General features: G+C 35.7%; 1 protein-coding gene across 2 annotated transcripts in view; it reads right to left on the bottom strand.

Annotated features, from left to right (window-relative positions):
* Positions 1-16,196, bottom strand: part of PIK3C2G (phosphatidylinositol-4-phosphate 3-kinase catalytic subunit type 2 gamma) — a 373,997-nt gene that overhangs the window by 283,807 nt on the left and 73,994 nt on the right. For both annotated transcript variants that reach the window (XM_041735425.1, XM_041735426.1), the window contains 2 exons: positions 15,462-15,532; positions 5,833-5,896 (listed from right to left, as the gene is read on the bottom strand). In XM_041735425.1, coding sequence (XP_041591359.1) covers positions 5,833-5,896; positions 15,462-15,532 — 135 coding nt within the window. The remainder of the gene's footprint in view (positions 1-5,832; positions 5,897-15,461; positions 15,533-16,196) is intronic.

Raw genomic sequence — 16,196 nt, 5'->3', positions numbered from 1 at the left:
ATGCTATTTCCATCACACCTGGAAATGGTGTGAATTCAATTTACCTTATTCTCTGTTATTCTCCATGTGATGTGTAGAGTTCAATCAAAAGTTACAATTTGTATGAAAAAGCAAGATACAACAACCCATTGTCAGTAGATCAAACAATAGACAAATATATAAATAACGTAGATGGTAGAATAATCCAGACTTTATTTTTTTTTAATCCAGACTTTAAAATAGCTATAATTAAAATGTCATAAGATCTAATAGAAAATATGGATGAACAGATGGGGAATTTCAACAGCGAGATGGAAACTATATAGAAAAGTAAATGGAAGCAATAGAAATATAAAAATATATGTGATATTAGAGCTGAATTCCTTCAGTGGGCTCATCAGCAGATTGAACATAGCTAGGGAAGTTATCAGTGAAATTGAAGCTAGGTCAAGAGAAATTATCCTAACTGAAACATTAAGGGAAAAAACAGGAGTGAAAATAACCCATGACATCTAAGAGCTGTCAGTCATGTAAGCAGTTGTAGTTCTACAGAGATAAAAATGAGGTAGAGAGATATTTAAAGAGATAATGGTCAACATATCAAAATTTGTGGGGTGCCATTAAGATTTAGAGGGAAGTTAATGGCTTTAAAATTTGAGTAATTTCATGTTAATTAAAGAAGTTGAATTTATAATTAAAATCCCTCCCACAAGGGAAACTCGAAAAAGATGATTGCATTGGTGAATTTTATCAAACATAAATTATATTCAACGTAGTAAAGGGTGGCTAACTGTATTCTGTACTAAATAACTCCAAATAACTTCATACTCAATGGTGAAGGACTATAACATTCTCCCTACGATTAACAACAATAGACATTCATGTCTGTTTTAATGAATAGACATTAGAAAGGAAACCTAAACTTTATATTGTTAATGAATGCAATGATATCCTCTGATGGTGAAATGAGAGAAGGTGAAGTGGTGAAAACTACAAAATACTTTTCTCCAAAGGATACCGCTAATGTAGAGGAAAAGAGATCCAAAGTGACACAGGGGCAGATCCTATGATACTGGCAATATTTCTTGCTGAACTTATTGTTTGATAAAACTGCCTACTCTAATGTTATTCTTTAATTTGTATATGTATATTATTATATGTTCTTCATGTCTCATATAATTCACTGCACAAATCTCAAATAAAATGTCAGATCATATTATTTCTTTGACGAAACCCTTCAGTGCTTTCCAACTTACTTGGAATATAAATTATGTTGGCTAGTGAGTATCTTCCTTATTGAAGATCTAGTTTCACTTCTTTTTTTTTTTCTTCTTTAAGTCTGAGAGTGTTCTATACATAATAGGCTTGACTTTTAGTAGTTTCAGTATGCCCTTTATTTCTGCTAAGGCAGGTTCCAATCCTGCAGCTGTGTTTTATTTTCCTTGTGACCTGACTTTATCTCCTTCATTTCCTTGACTTCTTCTTTTGTAACCTTTAACTGGGTCCTTGTTACCTATTCATTTTATCCTGTTTTCTCTTATGATGTTTTTGTTCCTTTTCTACCTCTTCTATTCCATTGTGAATGCAAATCAGTTTTGTGACATTTTTCTTCTGGATCCTGTACAGTCCTCTATTTTAGTAATAGTGTTAAAAATAGTAACTCTCATAGCAATAAAATACACTTGTACTTACCTTTACTTGAATACTTTTCATCTTCTAGCTGCTATATTCTATTAAGCACATTACATCCACTTTTTACTAATTTTTAAAAATATCATTGTATTATATTTTATGATATTCACTGTGGTAATGAATAATATGAGTTCTAGGAAGGTTGAATAAAAACTTCCATAGTGGTGGAGGGTTGGCATATACGATATGACTTTGGAATCTCTGCTCCTAGATTCTGTCTTTATTGACACTCTGTTTAAATTATATTTGAAATTGAACTTCTAAAAATCCAATAATAAAAAATGAATAAATAAAAAATAAAAATCCAATAATAGACCTGCTTGTTACCCAAAGCACTTCATAAGATCCCTTTGTACCCCCTTTATTTCTACTTGTATATGAAATTTTTGGCCTCTGTCTAGAGGCTGAATGAAGTTGGATTTTGGTCTCATGGAGGGAAAACAGATTATTGTTTCAGCCTTACTCAATGAGTTACTGACACCTGAGTAATAGAGATGCTATTCTAGTTATCTAGTTGGTAAACTCTCGGAGTCATGAGCTAGAAGGTAACGTACTTGGAGGTTTTAGCCAAACCATATTTTGAAGCATGAGTAGATTTTTCTCAGTTGACATCCGTTCAATTTATAGTTAGTTCATCAGCTACTAGATTCTAGTGTAAGTTTACCATCAGTGGTAGGGATTGCTAACTTTCTCTAAAGGGCCTACTTGGCATTGTAATAAAAAATTTTAGAGACAGTGCATCAGAGGCTACTAGGAAGAAGCAACTTTGAGCCAGAAGTTGATTTTTGCACCTAAATTGAAATCTTCTTTTACACTGCTTTGTTCTTTATGTATACCACTTTATGTACATTACTTACCAAGTAATCTACTTTCCAACTAGATCATCAGCAACTTTAGAAAATGGTTCTGATTTACGTTTCTCTTGATTCCAGTGAGTAAATAGTTCACTAATTTGCACTAAGTAAGCATTAAGTAATTCCTTAAGGGGAAAATTCTTTTTATTCTTAATTTCTCTGAAATATTAGAGATGAATGCAGAATAAAGAATCACCATAGAAAATATTCCTTACCTTTCTGGGTATTAGTGGAATAGGAGAGAGGAAGAAAATTTTCATAGGAATAGTTCTATGTAAGTTACTCACAAAACTATTTATTTAGCAAACATAGTGTCAGGATGTAAATAGTTCTATGTAAATTACTCACAAAACTATTTATTTAGCAAACATAGTGTCAGGATGCCCAATCTGAAGTAAGTCAAATCTAAAATGTGTTAAATGACCATGGCTGGGGAAATAAATATTTGAATATTTATATTTTCCATATTACTCAGTAATATTCATGTCATGTTTATTCAGCCTGCATGTTTGCTATTTTTAAAAATAATGTTTAATAATCCAAGATTAGGAAATATAAACAAAACATTGTTTTTCAAATTGGTACTGCTTCCGACATTGATGAAATGCCACTTAATGCAATTGTCAAATAAATAGGAAGCACAAAATTGTGAATTGGTCATATCACAGTCTGTCCTCACTTCTCAGATATTTGCCAGTGATACTTCATAGGAAAAATCACATTTAAAAAACTCATCGTTGGGCAACCCCCGTGGCTCAGCGGTTTAGTGCTGTCTTCAGCCCAGGGCCCGATCCTAGAGACCTGGGATTGAGTCCCACATCCCGCTAGCTCCCTGCATGGAGCCTGTGTCTCTGCCCCTCTCTCTCTCTCTCTCTCTCTCTCTCTCTTATAAATAATAAATAAATAAATAAATAAATAAATAAATAAATAAATAAAATCTTTAAAAAAAAAAAAAGCTCATTTTTGAGGTGCCTGGGTGGCTCAGTGGTTGAGCGTCTGTCTTTGGCTCAGGGCATGATCCTGGTGTCCTGTCATGGAGTTCCACATTGGACCCCCCACAGGGAGCCTGCTTCTCCTACCCATGTCTCTGCCTCTCTCTCTGTGTCTCTTATGAATAAGTAAATAAATAGATTGATAGATAAGTAAATAAATAAATAAATAATCTTTAAAAACCAACAAGCAAAAAAAAAAAAAAAAACAGCAAAAATTAGGGGACAGTGGCCCTCTGCTTTCAGAAGCTTGTTTGTTAAAAAAAAAATAAAAAGCTCATTGTTTTGGAAGGAGTTCATCTGGAAAATCGCAGACACTGTGGCCTATTTATAAAATAATTCATATGTGGGTGATGATAACTATTTCCCTGTGTTAATGTAAAGGCAGTATTTATTTGATGTTTTGCCAACTTTTAAGTCATACTGAAAAAGTTTACAATAATCAATGGATTCTTTCAAAGTAGAAATATTGGAGGCTTTATATATGAATAAGATGACCAAACCTCTTGGAAATTAGAACTTTGCAGGTTCTCAACAATTTTTTGCATGCTGGTGTATGTGTATAAAAAGGCATTTGTGGTACATGAGCAGGACCAAGATATTTAGGTAATTACAGTTCATTCATAAGTAGCTTACTATAATCTCATAAATATGTTTACATACAGCCAAGAGACATCAATGATCTATGAATAAAGTCATCATTTGTTTTGGGTACCTGATAAATTTCAATTCTACATTAGAAAGAAGGACTATCATAAAGATGAAGAATCAAGCTGAAAGAAGTACTAATTATGACACTTTTTTGAGACTTAAACCAATCCGTGAGTTTTCACATTTTTAAACTTCCAGATTTAAGCCAGACTCAAGAAAGAAAAATGAACGTGAGAGGATTACACTTTGGGACAGAGTATGAGTTGTGTGTTAGTCATCACTGTGTCTTTAAATATGTATATGGAATTCACATGAGTTTGGTATCTTCAAGAAATGTTATTTATTATCTTTAGAATCTTTCACTATCAATATTAGGAATAGTCATTAAGGTTCTTTATCTTTTTATTTATATCAGGAGTCAATTATTTAATGGAAAAAGAAATTCTCACTTGTTTTAAAAACAATATCTTGGGGTGCCTGGGTGGTGCAGTTGGTTGGCTGTCCGATCTTGGTTTTAGTTTAGGCCATGATCTCAGGGTTATAGGATTGAGGCCTATATTGGGTTTGGAGTCTTTGGGATTCCCTCTCCCTTCTCCTTCTACCTCTCCACCCCCATCCCACCCCCGTGTGTGCACACATGCACACTCTCTCTCAAAGAAATAAATCTTAAAAAATTAATAAAAACACTATCTTACACAATTTTCTATAATCATAGGATGTTTCATCTGTGGAAGATTAACCCTAACTGGAAGAATAAGCTGTAAGACATGATCTGCCTAATGGTTACCACAATTTATTTGGATGCCCACTTGCTGATCAAATCTTAGTAGTCTTGGACTAAATCCATCATTTTTCCCTGCCAAGCTAGCTTCTCCTCTCTTTGCTAGTTTAGCAAACTGATGTCTCCATGTCATCAGGTAGCAGTCAGGAATGTGAAGGTATTTTTAGACACCCTCTTCTTTTTGTTTTATTCATAGTCTTTTACCAAATCATGTAAATTGCACATTTTCAGCTGTTATGAATTTTTCTTCTCCTGTCCACCCCTGTTGTAGATTTTTTTTGTCAATACTCTCATCATCATTTTGGGCTAATGAAATGCTCCTCTAATCACCCATCTGTCATTCTGCTGCCTTGTATACTGGCTCTATGTTATCAACGATAAATTAGAAAATCATTAAATTCTCCATAAAGTGTTCTTCAGATCCTATATAACTTGGTCCCTGTGTGCCCCTTTCATATGGTCTCTTGACAGGACTTGAACCCTAACTGTAGCCATTCCAAATTTCATACAGTTTTCTAATCACACCAGGCTGTTTCCTAACTGCTTCTTTTCATGGTGTTCTTCGCTGAAAGTTGTCCCCACTCCCCACCTTCTTCACCATGCCCCTTCCCTAGCTGGCATATTCATTTTTCAGCATTCAGATCAAATAGGTAAAATAGATAACTTTCTTTTGTGTCCTATATACACATAGGTCTCTCACAGTATCTATGACACTTTATTAACACATATCCATTTACTTGTCTGTTTTGTCATGATAGAATGAAAGCTGCTCAAGTATAGACTTACTTTATTCATCCTTGTATCTTCAGAAAATTGCGGTTTTAGAAAAAGAGTATATGGTTAATAAATGCTATTGGATGATAGATGAAGTAACAAAAGTTAATACCTGGGTTTTCAATAGGCATTTCAGGTGGAAGTCATATTTTTTTATTACTGTTGAGAGGCACTGTCTGGAAAGAAAACAAAAAAACTTTGTTTAAACGTGGGTAAGGAAACATATTAACTTTATAGCATATTTATCATAAGTCGTTTTGTCTGTGATTCTATAGCAGACATGGTTTAAAAAGGATTGCTATTGATACGATCTAAAAACCACTTGAGATGAATATTTATAGACTTTGTGTAACTTGATAGGCTACAAACATACTTGAAAACTTTAGAACTCAAAAAAAAAAAAAAAAATCCATGACAAACTAACCAAACCAAAGACTGTTCATTGTATCAAATTACTCTTTTTGTTATTTTTTTTATTTTTTATTGGAGTTCAATTTGCCAACATATAGCATAACACCCAGTGCTCATCCCATCAAGTGCCCCCCTCAGTGCCTGTCACTCCCACCCCCCGCCCACCTCCCTTTCTCCCACCCCTTGTTTGTTTCCCAGAGTTAGGAGTCTCTCGTGTTCTGTCTCCTTTTCTGATATTTCCCACTCATTTTTTCTCCTTTCCCCTTTATTCCCTTTCACTATTTTTTATATTCCCCAAATGATTGAGACCATATAATGTTTGTCCTTCTCCAATTGACTTATTTCACTCAGCATAATACCCTCCAGTTCCATCCATGTCGAAGCAAATGGTGGGTATTTGTCGTTTCTAATGGCTGAGTAATATTCCATTGTATACATAGACCACGTCTTCTCTATCCATTCATCTTTTGATGGACACCGAGGCCCTTCCACAGTTTGGCTATTGTGGACATTGCTGCTATAAACATTGGGGTGCAGGTGTCCCGGCGTTTCACTGCATCTGTATCTTTGGGGTAAATTGCCAGCAGTGCAATTGCTGGGTAAACTACTCTTGATTCAAAATTTAAGTTACAAAAGGAATAATGAGCAGATAATGACAAATACTAACATCAAGAATTGTTAAATATTCAAAACTTTGAAGAGAACTGCTTTGAGAATTAATGACATATATTTGTAATAGATAAGGTTGCTTTGACATCAAACCTGTGTTTTTTCTTTCCTAAGCTTCTCTTATTGCTCCATATTTATCTATGATGAGGTGAAATAGATGTGAGATGTGTAGAGGTTCTTCTGACTTCACTAATCAAAATTTTTTTCCTAAACATGATGATTTTCCCTATCCTATTTGTCCTAAAAACTCCTGAATTGAATTGAACAAATCATATAACACAAAAGGTGTCAAGAAAAACCCACAACATATTTTACAATAGCTGCCTTTTCAACCTTTATTGAATAATCGCTTTAGTTGGATCACATATAACAGTTCAAAGACAAAATGTATAGACTATGTAAAAGTCGGTGGAGGTATAGGAAAAGAATAGTGAAAAATTTGGCTGTTGGAGGGAAGGTTTTTACATAAAATCTGACCCTAAAACTTAAAAGACCCTCAAGAATATATACCCAGTTCAATACCTTGCTATTAAATATCATATTTATTTTATTTAAAGAAAATACTAATGAAGGTATGTGATTTGCCCAGCTTCTAAGAGGAAGTCAAGTCAGGGAAGAAGAAAACTGAAAACAAAGCTCCTGCCATCTAGTGTTTGATCTTTTAATGACACCATAGAGTGATCTGAGGAGGGCATGCAAAATAGTTTTATTTCAGAAAGCAGTCTTGAAGTCACCAAGATGGCAAAGTAGGCAATCCCAGCCTATGTCAAGGTTAGACAACTATCCACGAAAAAAAAAAATTTCTGGGAGAGCTTAGGAAGCCTTCTAAAAAACTCTCACAACGACGTAGGACAAAACAAAACAAAACCAAAACCAAAACCTGAGAATAACCACACAGAAAGAAAAAGGAAGGCAGTCTCATTTTGCCTGCCTCATCCCATCCTGCAGGCCAGCACAGCTCACTGCCAAAAGGGAAATCCCCTTGCTGGGAAAGGGAGAGTGGGTGAGACAGCAGCTTCCTCAGCCTTTTGGGTCACTACAAGAAGGACCTGCATTGATATTACTCCACCCAGGAACCAGCAAAGCTGAGATGCATAAAGACAGCTAGCCACAAGAAAGGGCTAGGGCTGTCATTATCAGTCATGCAGTGGGAGTTACCGTGGTGCCCAGTTACCTGCTTTGCTGGGCCTTAGTAGCTTTTATTACTGAAGAACCAACAACCAACAAAGCAGCTGCAGACCCCCTACAGATTTCACTGCTTTCCCCACACACAGGTATTCACATTCACAAACAGCAGCTGCTTGAGTCCCTCCCCTCTCCCTTTCCTACTCCACTGCCATCCCAGGGCTCACCTATAGCTGGTTCTCAAGTTGTGCACCTGCAAGCCTTTGGCCTGACTTCTATACTGGCCTTCACTGCCATGCACATGTGTTAGGGAGACATTGTAGGCACAGGAATGCATACCAACAGCCAAGGCCCCCATAGCTGCTTGTGAGCCTGGTTTTGTCCCTATTTCCTGCCACTGTGGGTTTGCCTGCAATCAGTCTCTATAGCTGTGTACCTGCATCTAACCAGTCTGATTCCCATAGTAGCCTTTACTGCTGCACACATGATCAAGGGCTTTAGCCACAGGAGTTCATGCCAACAGCCAGGATCCCCACAGTGCCAGTGCACCTACAGTTCTAGTTCTTCTTGCTGGCCCTGCCCTCCCCCACTATATGTATGTCTGCAACCATCCCCTGCCACTACACAGACACCTGCAGCTGGCCCCCACAACTATGTGTGTGCATGCCACCAGCGCTAGCAACAACCACTGCCTGCCCTGGTGTCTAGCTGCTGGACCTGGAAGCACCACTGAAGATGGCCCTTAGCACTTGATTTGTCGATGACCACACAACTGTCAATGTTGTGGGGCCCAGTGGCCTGACCTGAGAAGACATCACATTCACCAACCTGGGTATTCCACATGATTCTGCACTTGGTGCCCTGTACCACTAGGCTGAGGGTCATATAGCACGTGCTAGTGTGCCTCACCTGCAGATGAAGATCCTATACTGAGGTAAGCCCATAAAGTCTGGAAGATCTGACTGCTTCCTCCCATGCACAGGCACCTATGCAAGGCTCCAGGGATCACAGAGACTCGGGGAAATATTACACTACCAAAAGAACACAGTAAACTTAGAGCAACTGACCTAAAAAAAAATGGTGATACATGGATCGCCTGACAAAAATTTTAAAATAATTGTTCTAAAAATACTCAGAAATATGAGAACACAGAAAGACAAATTAATGAAACCAGCAACACAATATCAGAACAAAATGAGTTCAACAAAGGTATAGAAAACATAAAAAGAACCAGAAGTTTTGGAGCTAAAGAATATAATGGTTGAACTGAAGAATTCAATAAAGATCTTTGGCAGAAGAAGAGACCAAGCAGAAGAAAATATCAGTAAGCTCAAAGAGAGATTATTTAAAATTACCTAAACAGAGGAACAAAAAGAAGAAAACAATAAAAAGGAATTAAGAAGACCTATGGGAATCATGGGACACCATAAAAAGAAATGATGTATATGTTATTGGAGTCCTGGAAAGAGAAGAGAGTGAGAAAGAAGCAGAAAGTTTCTTTAAAGGAATAATGGATTTTGAACTTTTAAACCTGGGGAGAGATTTGGACATCCAGATTCATTTAGTAATAGGCCACCTCATTATTTCAGTCCAAAACGATCTTCTCTAAGACATATAACAATAATAAAACTGTCTAAAATGAAAAACAATTTCAAAAGCAGCAACAGAAATTTTTTTCCCTTTTTAAAAGAGAACTGCCATAGAGCTATCAGTAAGTTTCTCAGCAGAAATCCTACAAGCTAGGAGACAGCAGGATGATAAATTTAAGTTTCTGAAAGAAAAAACAAAAAAATCCTACCACTCAAGAATACTTTACCCAGCAAAACTGTCCTGCAGAACTGAAGGTGTCATAAAAACTTTTACAAACAGACAAAAGGAAAGGGAATTCACCATAAGACATGCCTTAGAAGAAATGCTAGTTCTTCAAGCTGAGTGAAAAAATGCTAATTAGTAACAGGAAAACATGAAAATATGCAACGCACCTTACTGGAAAGGTAAGTATATAGTTAATTACAATACTCTAATACAGTAATGGTGATGTGTCAATCACTTAACTCTAGTATAGAGGTTAAAGGAAGAAAAGTATTAAAAATAGTTATAGCTGTGATAATTGTGAATGGATATTATCATATAAAGAGAGATAAATTCTGACATCAAAAGCATAAGATTTTGGGGCAGAGAAAAAGGTAGAGTTTTTATGCAAGTAAGGTTAAATTGTTACCAGTTTAAAAGACCATTGTATCTCTGATATTTCAAGTAAACCTCAGAATAACCACAAAACAAAAGCCTAATACGGATACTCAAAAGGTAAAGAGAAGGGAATCAAAGTATCCTACAGCAAAGCATCAATTCAGGAAGGAAGGAAGAAAGGCAAGGTGGGTAGAAGGGAGGAAGGAAGGATAAAACAGAAAACAATTATCAAGATGTCAATGATAAGTCATTACCTATCAGTAATTACTTTGAATGTAAAGTTTTCCAGTCAGAAGGCAAAGAATGCCTGAATGGATGAAGACACAGCTATGTACTGCCTGCAAGAGACTCCCTTCAGTTTAAAGGACACACACATTCACAGTGAAGGGAAGGAAAAAGGTATTTCATGCATACAGAGACCAAAAAAGAGCAGAGATAGCTCTACTTACATTATACAAAATAGACTTTAATTTAAAAGCTGTTCCAGGGGATGCCTGGGTGGCTCAGTTGGTTAAGCATCCGCCTTCAGCTCAGGTCATGATCCCAGGGTCCCAGGATCAAGCCCTGAATCTGACTGCCTGATCAGTGGGGGATCTCCTTGCCCCTCTCCTTCTGCTCATGCTTTCTCTCTCTCTAATAAATAAATCTTAAAAAAAAAAAACTATTACAAGAAATAAGGATCAAAAGAGCCTACTATGAACAGTTGTATGCCAAAAAATTGGACAACCTAAAAGAACTGGATAAATTCCTAGAAAATACTACCTACCAAGACTCAATCAGGAAGAATTAGAAAGTCTGAAGAGATCAATAATAAGAAAATTAAATTGGTAGTCAAAAACCTCCCAACAAAGAAGAATTCAAGAGCAAATGCCTTCATGGATAAATCTTACCAAATTTGCAAAGAAAAATTAATGCCAATTCTCAAACTCATTTAAAAACTTGAAGAGGTGAGGACATTGCCAAACTCATTGTATGAGGCCAGAATTGCTCTGAGAGCCAGATAAGGACACTATAAGAAAAGAAAGTTACAGGTCAACATCCTTAATGTTTATAGATGCAAAAATTCCCAACAAAATACTTCCAAACCAAAATCAGCAGCACATTATAAGGATCATATACACCATAATCAAGTAAAATTTACCCCTGGGATGCAAGGATGATTCAACTACACAAATCAATAAATACGATAAGGCACATTTATAAAATGAAAGAAATCATTGATAATCTCAATAGAAGCAGAGAGAAGCATTTGAAAAAATGTAATATCCTCTCATAAAAACTTTCGATAGATTAGGTATAGAAAGAATATATCTCAACAGAATAAAGTTCATATATGACAACTCACAACTATCATCATACTTAATGTGAGATGTCGGAGATACTTCCTCTAAAATCAGGAACAAAAGGGTTTTCACTCTCATCACTCCTATTCAACATAGTACTAGAACTCTTAGAGTAATCAGGCAAGATAATGGAATAAAAGGCCTTCAAACTTGAAAGAGAAGTGAAATTGTATTTGATGGTGGTACAATCTTGTATGTAGAAGATCCTGGAGACTCCACCAAAATACTGTTGGAACAAAGGAATGAATTCTGTAAAGTTTCAGGATGCAGGATCAATATATACAAATCAGTTGGGTTTCTTTTTTTTTTTTTTTTTTTTTTTAAAGAAAAAAAAAAACCTGTTCTTTATTTGATAGACCCAGGTCACACAGCGCCCCTCCCCCCAACAAAGCATCCTTCAGCGCCACCCCCACTCCCCCCTTCAGTTGGGTTTCTATACACTAACGAAAGTTTTGAAAAATTAAGAAAAAAAAATCCCACTTACAATAGTTCAAAAAAAAATACTTAGGAATAAATTTAACCAAGGAAGTGAACGATCTATACACTAGAAACCATAAGACATTGATGAAAGAAATTGAAGAAAATCAAAAGGCTTCTAAGGTTTTACATCAAAAGAGTTAATATTGTTAAAATGTCCATATTACTGTCATCAATAGATTCAATATATGTGTGTGTACATATATATATATTTTTTATTTTATTTTATTTTTTAGTAAGCACTGCATCCATTGCACCCAACATGGGGCTTGAACTCACGACCTTTAGATCAAAAGTCACATGCTCTACTGACTGAGCCAGACAGGCGCCCAATTCAATATAATTTTATCAAAATTCCAGTGTCATTTTTCACAGAATTAAAAAAAATCCTAAAATTAATATAGAACCTCAAAATACCCTGAATAGCCAAAGCAATCTTGAGAAAGAACATTCTGGAATCATCACACTTCCTGATTTCAAATGATATTACAAAGCTTCAAGAATCAAAAGAATTACAACACTGAAATAAAAAGTCACATAAACCAATGGAACAGACTTGAAAGCCCAGAAATAAACCTACACATATATGGTCAGGTAATATTTGAAAAGGAGCCAAGAATAATCAATGGGGGAAGGATATTCTCTTTAATAAATAGTGTTGAGATAACTGGATGTTCTCATGCAAAATAATGAAATTACACCCCTATCTTAAACTTTCAACCTTGCTCTGCACAGCAAAGGAAAGCATGAACAAAATGAAAGGCAGCCTAGGTTATGGGAGAGAATATTTGCAAACCATATATCTGATAATAGATTGGTATCTAAAATGTATAATTCAGTAGTAAAAAATCAATTAAAAAATGGACAGAGGTCTTGAGTAGACATTTCTCCTAAAAAATATACATAGAAGCATCTGAATAACAAGTACATGAACGGTATCACTAATATTGGGAAATGCAAATCAAAACTACAATGACATATCACCTCACACCTCTTAGAATGGCTATTTCCTGTCAAGGCTATGGAGAAAAGAGAACCTTGTGTTGAGAATGTAAATTGGTACAACTGCTATGGAAAATAGTATGAAAGTTCCTCAAAACATAAAAAAAAATAGAACTAATGTATCATCCATCATTCTCACTTCTAGTTTTTTTTTTTAATTTTATTTATTTATTCATGAGAGACAGAGAGAGAGAGAGACAGAGAGAGAGAGAGAGGCAGAGACACAGGCAGAGGGAGAAGCAGGCTCCATACAGGGAGCCTGATGTGGGACTCGATCTCGGGCCGGGCCAAAGGTGGTGCTAAACCGCTGAGCCACCCAGGCTGCCCATCACTTCTAGTATTCAAAGGAAATGAAATCACTATTTTGAAGAGATAGCTAGCTACACTTCCAAGTTCATTGCACCATTATTTGCAATAGGCAACACATAGAAACAACCTAAATGTCCATCAATGAATGAATGGATAAATACACACACACTCTTTGTATACACATATAAAGCCATTGCATATAAAACAATATATATCAATAATATACTATATATAAAATATATTCACTATAAATTTTATATATAAGATTTATATGTTTATGCATAAAATATATACATTTATATAAAAATATTTTTATATATTTATAAAATTATGTACAATATGTACAGTCAAAATGGAATAAGTTCTTACTGAGAGTTAGATATTTGGTTTTAGTCCTGGCTAACATTAATTATCTGTATGATAGTTGACAAATTTTTCAACTTTTCTGTTTGGTAAGCAGCCTTACCCTGGGGTTGAAGGAAAGGGGTGGAGGAGTTAGATTTTGAGGCTAGTCTGTCCCTGCCAGGTTTCCTCTAGTCTTCACCATGGCAGAACTTTTGCTTTGCCCTAATTTAACCCTGTTAACACCTATACTAAACAATAATTGAGGTCACTGTAATTCTGCAAGGGACACGGCAATGACAGAGTGAGGCAGGAACACAAGGAAAACTATCTTGCTCTCACTTTCTTCTCCTAGCCTCCCCTTGTCTCTCTGTGCCTCGGGCAGCAGCTGTCTACATATAAGTCACAACCCCCTACCAAACCAGTTTAAGACAACCCTTTGTCTACCAAGAATTTCTCACTTTTTAAAGAATTTGTCAGGGAATCCCTGGGTGGCTCAGCGGTTTAGCGCCTGTCTTCAGTCCGGGGCGTCATCCTGGAGTCCTGGGATCGAGTCCCAAATCAGTCTTCCTGCATGGAGCCTGCTTCTCCCTCTGCCTGTGTCCCTGCCTCCCACCCTCTGCCTCTAATGAATAAATAAATAAAATCTTAAAAAAAAAAAAAAAAAAAGAATTTGTCAGATTTGATGCCTCTCTGTAGCTTATTTTTTAAATAAATTTATTTTGGAATAAGGAAACTATAGCCCTAATATGTTAATATTAATATGTCATTTTGATTGGAAACTCTATGTGATCCATGGAATTAGTTATAAAATATAAATTTGGGTTAGATTATATTAAAAGTGCTCCATAGTGCTACCCATTCAATTATTTATTGTTTGAGGATGAATATTTTTGAGGAAATAAAGAGTGGCACACATGGAAAGACACAGTAGTGTAATAAAAGAATCTGGTCTTTTCAAATTTCAGACAGATGGTCTCTGCAAATTTCAGGCAGACCTAATTTTGGTCATACCACTAATGAACTGAATGGCCTTAGGCAAGTTATTTAACCTTCCAAAACTTTAGTTTCTTTGATTCTGAAGTAAATTTTGTGTCTTACCACAGGGTTGTAGGAGAATTAGATAAGATAATGAATGCAAAATGTACAATAACTCCAGTAACCATTGATAGCTATTATGAATAGCCATTATTCATAACAGTTTTAACTCATGTTTTTATATCAGGCTTTGGTTCAGAGATTAATGTTATATGCCTTCCCTACCCCAATTTTTTGCTCATTCAGCTAAGAACCTTAATTCTAGATAAACCCATAATGTAGCCCTGATATCATCCAGGTTAGCTTCCTGATAGGTCTATTCTTTCACATAATACACACATACATTTAGATATCAGAATCAATTAGGATATGTTTATTTACTGTCACTTGAGTTTTACAATTTGAATTCACGCTTCTCTGTTTATGATATACCAATTAGTTTCAGGGAGTTCAAGAAAGAAATTTAAACCAGGAGGTATTGACTTTCAAAGTATGGAAATTCAGTTTATACAAAGAGCTTAGTGACACATGCACACTCAAATTCACAAAATGAATGAAAAAATCCTTGAAAGCCTAATAACTGGTAGCAGAGATATTTTCAAATGAATGTTAGATTGTTCTGGAAGGTGTTAGCAGCTGTTCAAATGTATCTCAATAGCTGTGAAGAATAGATAATTATTAACAAAATTTGCCAAAGGGAGATATCTATTAAAAGTACAATAGCTTCCACTGTAGTAGTGAAAGGATAGTTTTTACAATCAACTAAAAAATATTGTGATTTGGCACTTGAGAACTCAGTCAAAAAATAGTCTTGGAACAAAATAAAATATCTTACCTGGATACTTTCCAAATATGCATAAATTCTAGAAGTTGTTTCAGAGAAAACTGACTGTGGTCATCTTCATGCTGTAGACAGCAGAATATATTAATATTTATAGTATAGAGTGAATAGGAATGAGTACCAGATAAAAATAGGTCTGTAACTTCCTGCTGTCATTTTATTCACCTCTTTTGATAACCCTCATTCATCATTTTAATACTTTGTTTTAAAGACTTTACAAGACTCGTCTTAACTCTGTAAGCATTCTTTTCAAAAGTGAATCAGAAAACTGAGCTTTGGTCAACGATAAACCTCAAGGACAACTGGAAAACATTCTGGCATCACCAAGGTCAAACATTAAGTTCTCCTCATAGGAAGGCAGTTTTGCAGACACTAGTTCTCTCACATACATGCACATTTTCTTTGCATTTAGGCTATGGATGCAATGGCAGTGCAAGACTTGACAGTTTTCCAGATCAGCCAGCAGACTCAGGATGAACTCCATTTTTCAACTTTATCACGTCTTGCCTTCCAAATACTAGTGTAAGAACTTTCCATTTCATGAACATTAGACTGTGCTAATGAGGGACAACTACTGATAGGCATAAATTCCAGGAGTTAGCAGGAGGCATGTGTTTTCTCCCAAGATGAGCAGACACTACTCATCATAAAATATCAGTCCTGTGGTCCATATGCAAACACACACACACACACACACACACACACACACACACACCATATCTCCTCGAT

The sequence above is a fragment of the Vulpes lagopus genome, chromosome 21 (assembly GCF_018345385.1).
Source record: "Vulpes lagopus strain Blue_001 chromosome 21, ASM1834538v1, whole genome shotgun sequence".
Lineage (NCBI taxonomy): Eukaryota > Metazoa > Chordata > Mammalia > Carnivora > Canidae > Vulpes > Vulpes lagopus.
This window is presented reverse-complemented; position numbering and strand designations above follow the sequence as displayed.